This window comes from Tenrec ecaudatus, chromosome X, assembly GCF_050624435.1.
Source record: "Tenrec ecaudatus isolate mTenEca1 chromosome X, mTenEca1.hap1, whole genome shotgun sequence".
Taxonomy (NCBI): domain Eukaryota; kingdom Metazoa; phylum Chordata; class Mammalia; order Afrosoricida; family Tenrecidae; genus Tenrec; species Tenrec ecaudatus.
In genome coordinates this window covers 2,398,456-2,403,951 of record NC_134548.1, presented here as the reverse complement: position 1 = coordinate 2,403,951, position 5,496 = coordinate 2,398,456, and the positions used below count along the sequence as shown (strand labels likewise).

The following is a 5,496-nucleotide window of genomic DNA, read 5'->3' as shown; positions in this document are numbered from 1 at the left end:
GGGGAAGGTGTGCTAAACAGTAATTTATATGGAATTAAGGGAGGAATACACCCAGTTCTATGATCCTGAGTAGAAACGTTTGAGTAACTTTCTATGAAAAGCTCATTGATCCATGCCACGGACTAAGGACTATGATGCCCCCAGGTGCTGACCGTACAGGGAACATGGCTTCACAATAGAAGAACTCGGTGTGGAAGCCTGACTGAAGGTCGGGGAACATCTCAGTCAGAAGTTGCTGTGGCTTCTGACTTAGGACTGAGATTCCTTGATGGGAGTGCAAGCAAACAATGGCCACCCCACACGGTGGAAATGGTCGTCTTTGGACCTCGGGTGGGACCCCTGGCTTCTTGGGTGTCCAATCAAAGGGCCCCCAGAACATCCATATATTTACTACTCAGCGCTCTCCTTGCATTCTTCTGACAGGTATGAATCTGATCGACAAGGTGCCACCCTTGTAAAGAACGTTACAGAAAATGCAACCCTGACGCAATGAAAACAGAGCTCGATCATTTCAGCATCCAATGCATGCAATGAAACCACGCACAGCCTGTGGTTCGCACCTGCACTGTGCTCACATAAACTCTTCTCCACATTACCTCACTATCTAAGCCAATGGATCAATTAGTGCCTCTATCAGCAAAATTGCACTATACCCCAAGGGGATGAGGGTCAATGTTTTCATTTTGCTTTGTTTGTTCGTTTTACAGTGTGTGTTTCCTTTGTTTCTATTCTACAAACAAATCAAAACAAGACCCCCAGTAAACCGGTCTGGTTTATAATCAGTGGACAAGCTGAAAGAGTGGAAGCATCGAGATAATATCTGACGCAACGGTGTATCAGTGACAGAGGATGGAGAGGGTGAAGGGAATAGGGGATCAAGTAATGAATGTAGGAGGGGGGCATAGAGTGGATTGTGAGGATGCATATGCAACCCTTTTTAAAAGCAACCAAACTATGGAGGTGTATGATATGCGAAATAAAATCAATAAAACTATACAGGCAGGCGAGGTTTTGCAATGTCAGAATGGAAATTGTGTCAGATATGAATAGGTAGTGATGTGATACAGGCTACATTCTTCCACTGACGTCTTCTCAAATATTTGTTTGTTTTTAAAAATCATTTTATTGGGAGCTTACACAACTTACCCCATCAAATTACCTCATAACCACAGTGTGGGTGCCAACCTTTGCGTTGGTGTTTATTCCTACAATAGTGTTCTCATACAGTATTTGTGCTTTTGAGATTGACTGAGCACAAGACCAGAAGTTGTAAACGATGACTCACTTCGTGGGGTAAGTGGAGGCTGTGTCAGTCCCGAGGGGCAGTTGCTCCCTGTGGTGTAGGCTCCCTAGGTGTTGGAAGCACCCTGATTGTGGTGGCTCTGGCTTGTGCTATAGGGATTGAGATAGACAGATGTCTATCCAACAGAACAAAACTATATGTAGACCTGAGATTGAGCATGATGATTCTGTTTCATGTGACTAATGTTTAGCCTCCTCCTCCTACACTGCCTTTCACATGTTCCTTTATGTTCTTAAATGAATCCCTTGTCAACACATGCAGTCATGGAGAAGGGTTGAGGTGATGTGTCAGCATGTCTGTTCTAGCATGCTCACGGACTGGGCTGGTATAATGCACTGGTCTTGGTGGTGAGGTTGATATCACATGATGAAGTCCAGGTGGAGATGTACTGTGAGCCAGGGAACTCGGAGGTAATTTCCTCATGACCATGGTCTCCCCATGTTTAAGGATTCTATGAAACTCTATGACTTTGAACTGGATCTGGTCATGATCATCTTTGAAAAACATGGGATATATCTAAGGGCCCCAGAGCAGGGAATATACAGGCTACCAGATCTAAGAAAGGGAGCAGACACCATGGAGAACACAAAAGATGAGTGGAACCTGTTAAAAGAAAATATGTGTACATTAAAATATTTCCTCAAAAGATTAAAACAAGAATCCAGACACTGGGAAAATATATTTATTGATAAAATAATGGACAATAATGAAATCCCATGTAATAACCAAAACTGTATCTCAATTAATAAAAATAAAAATTTAAAAATAAAGAACAACAAATGTTTGAAGGGGTAGAGATAGTGGAACACTATCCATTGCTGGTGGGCATTTAAATATGTACAAACACATTTAGGAATCTGGTGATTACTAAAAGAGCTGGCAATAGAAATAGCATACAAAGCAGCAGTGCCATTTGGGGGCATACACCCCAAAAGATATAAGACCACTGAGGAACAGATGTATCTTGTCCTATGTTTGTTCCAGCAGTTAAAATCACAAAACCTAGGGATTAAAAGTCAATGTCAAAAAACCCAAAATTGTCATAACTGAACCAGTATGTCACAGCATGATCAATGGAGAAAAATTTTAAATTGTCAAGGATTCTTTTCTTGCTTGGATCCACAATCAATGGTATGGAAACAGTATTCAAAATATCAAAAGACATTTTATCCTAAGGAAATCTGTTGCACAACACCTTCTTGAGGTGCAGAACAGCAAGATAGTCCTTTGAGAATTAAGGTATTCCTGACCAAGCCATGGTATTCTCCATGGTCTTCTACACATATGGAAGTTAGACACTGAAGAAGGAAGACTATAGTAAAACCGGTGCACTAGAATTCTGGCGCTGGAGAAGATCATTAAAAGTGCCATGGACAGCTAAAATGACAAACCAAAGTGCCTTCATAAAAGTGTGGCCAGTGTGATCCTTAGATGCATGGAGCGCAAGACTTCTCCTGAACGTACTTTGAACATATTGTCAGGAAAACCAGTCCCTGCAGAAGGGCTTCCTGCTTGTCAGAGTGGAGGGTGGATAAAAAGAGGAAAGCCCTCATGGAGATAGATTGACACGGTGGCTGCATCAATGGGCTCAGGAATAGGGACAATTGTGAGGATGGAGACGACTGGTCCGTGTTGGTTCTGTTGTGAAGAGGGTTGCTACGGGTGGGGTGTGATCCTACAGTAACTCACACCGACATCAGTAGGTATGCTCAAGGTTTTTATTATCATGATCATTAAATATTTTGCGACTCTTATCACAATCCACACATCCATCCATTGTGTCAAGCACATTTGTGCATATGTTGCCAACATCATTTTCAAAACATTTTATTTCTACTTGAGCCGTTCATATCAGCTCCTTATTTTTCCCTCCCTCCTTTTTGAACCCTTTGTTATAAATTATTATTTTCATGTCTTATATCATCCGCTGTCCCCCTTCACCCACTTTTCTGTTGTTTCTCCCCCTGGGAGGGAGTTACAAGTCGATCCGAGTGATCGATTCCCTTTTCCTCCCCACACTTACACCTTACCCTCTTGGCATCCCGACTCTCATTATTGGTCCTACGTCTTTATCGATCCTGGATTCCCTGTGTTTCCAGCTCTGATCTTTATGAGTGTACATCCTCTGGTCTGGCTGGATTTCTAAGGTAGAAATGGGATCATGATAGTAAGGGGGAGTGGGCAGAAGCCTTAAAGGACTAGAGGAAAGTTGTATGTTTCATTCATACTGCACCCTGAGTGTCTCAACTTCTCCCCGACACACCTTCTGTAAAGGCATGTCCAATTGTCTACAGATGGGCTTGGGGATTCCACTCTGTGCTTCCTCCCCACCACCCGCTGCACCCCTATTGAAATTAGTATGATTTTGTTCTGGGTCTTAAATGCCTGTAACATAATCCCATTGACACCTCATGATCACACATGCTGGTGTCTTTCCATGTGGACATGTTTGCTTTTCAGCTAGATGGCTGACTGTGTATCTTCAAGCCTTTAAGTCTCCAAATGCTATATCTTTTGATAGACGTGCACCATCAGTTTTCTGCAACACATTTGCTTATGCACCCACTTTGTCTTCAGCGATCCTGTCGGGAAGGTGAGCATCACTGGGTGTTCTTAAGTTCGGCACTCTTGCAGCAGGAGAAATGAATAGAACGGGTGCATGGCTTTGGAACATGCGTTTATTTTCTACTATTGCAAGTGGTAGGAGACAGAAATGTGGGGCAGGGCTCTCGGCACTTGTTTTCTCCCTGGAAAGGAGTCAGCGGAAAGTCATGTCGCTTTTTAGCATCGGGGACACCTGCAGTCCTGAAGAACTCCATGTGCCTGGGCATCCACGTCGCCAAGGTCCTGCATATGCCCAGGGAAGGGGCCGTGGGTGACAGGGATGTATTTTGCTCCTGGCTTTGATTCGTGATGTGGGTGAGCACATCTGCTACCTGCTGCTGAATCTCCTTTTCCATCACTTTCAGAAGATGGATGTGAAGCAATTAAGGCTTGACTTCAGGAAGGCTGATCACGTTAGATGCATCCTCTGACCGATACCTCCAACCTCCTTCGTCATCATGGCAAACTCAAGCTCAAGCTCAAGAACTCAATCCAAACCGCTCTAATTTAGGAAAGACTAGTCTTTCCAAATACGACATTGGGATCCCGAGGGAGAAGTCAGGATTGAGAACAGATGGCAAAGGGTTGTGGCACTAGTTGTCCATACGGATGCAGATTGCATCGCACAGGGTGCGACAGTGCCTGTAAGCAAGGCGTATTTTTTGGGGTCCATGGAGCTGCAAGGTCAGCCTCAGCTGCTCCATCACCTCTGCAAGGGTATGCCAGGGCAGAGTTAACTTGGGGTCCATGTAGCAATTGAGGGGGACAGGAAGCTCTAGAAAGGCAAAGTTGCACCTTGGGAACATGTGAAACAGCAGGGTCTGTAGGACAGCCATGGACAACGGGTTTCCGCAGAGTTTCAAGGTTCTGAGCTGAGAGCAGTGACCCAGAGCAGGCTGCAAGTAATTGCAGTCCGAGTCCGTGATGCCACAGTCCGCCAAATCCAGGTGGACCAGGGTGGCTGAGACTCTGTTCAGCAGAGCAGGGAGGAACTCGTAATTGGAGCCAGGCCTGCGTACACCACTCAAGTCAAGGGATTTCAGGTGGCTGGTGCAGGGACATGAGGACAGGTATGTCAAGTCCTGGTCCATAAGCAAGGAACGGCGTATGTGCAGGGTCTCCAAGGGCGCCTGCAAGCATCTGAGCAGCTGGTGGAGGTGGTTACCAAAGAAGTTCACAGAGTGCAGCATGAGGGTGTGGAGCTGATGCAGCCTGAGGAGCTGAGTGGTGAATTCTTGAAGTAGCTTCTGCACCTCGTCCTCATCATTCTCCCCGGGGATGATGCAATACAGGGTGCATTCAGAGAGGAGGAGTGTATGCAGCTGGACCATCTGGGCCAGGTAAGGAGCGAACCAGTTGAGGCTTTGCAGGTCCCAACTACCAAGCAATCTAACCTCCTGGACAGAGTCTAGCTGCACTATGTTGAGGATCTCCCCAAGAATGGGAAGCGGGGCAACATTCCGAACAAGTTCGAGCTTCCTGCAGCACAGGTGTGGCAGGTCCTTCGTCTGCTTGACCCTTTCGATGAGGAAGGTGAGCATTTCATTTGGGATGTCTTCCTGAATGCACAGGTCAGTGAGCACCGTCAT

At 45.5% G+C, this 5,496-nt stretch overlaps 1 protein-coding gene across 1 annotated transcript; it reads right to left on the bottom strand.

The window, feature by feature from the left end:
• Positions 1-4,500: 4,500 nt before the first annotated feature.
• Positions 4,501-5,496, bottom strand: LOC142434787 (PRAME family member 27-like). The gene has a single exon (XM_075539388.1). It carries the CDS (start codon positions 5,494-5,496, stop codon positions 4,501-4,503), a length of 996 nt encoding a protein of 331 aa, XP_075395503.1.

Coding starts and splice junctions, on each gene's coding strand:
- LOC142434787 (XM_075539388.1), bottom strand. CDS start 5,496: ATGACGGTGCTCACTGACCTGTGCATTCAGGAAGACATCCCAAATGAA.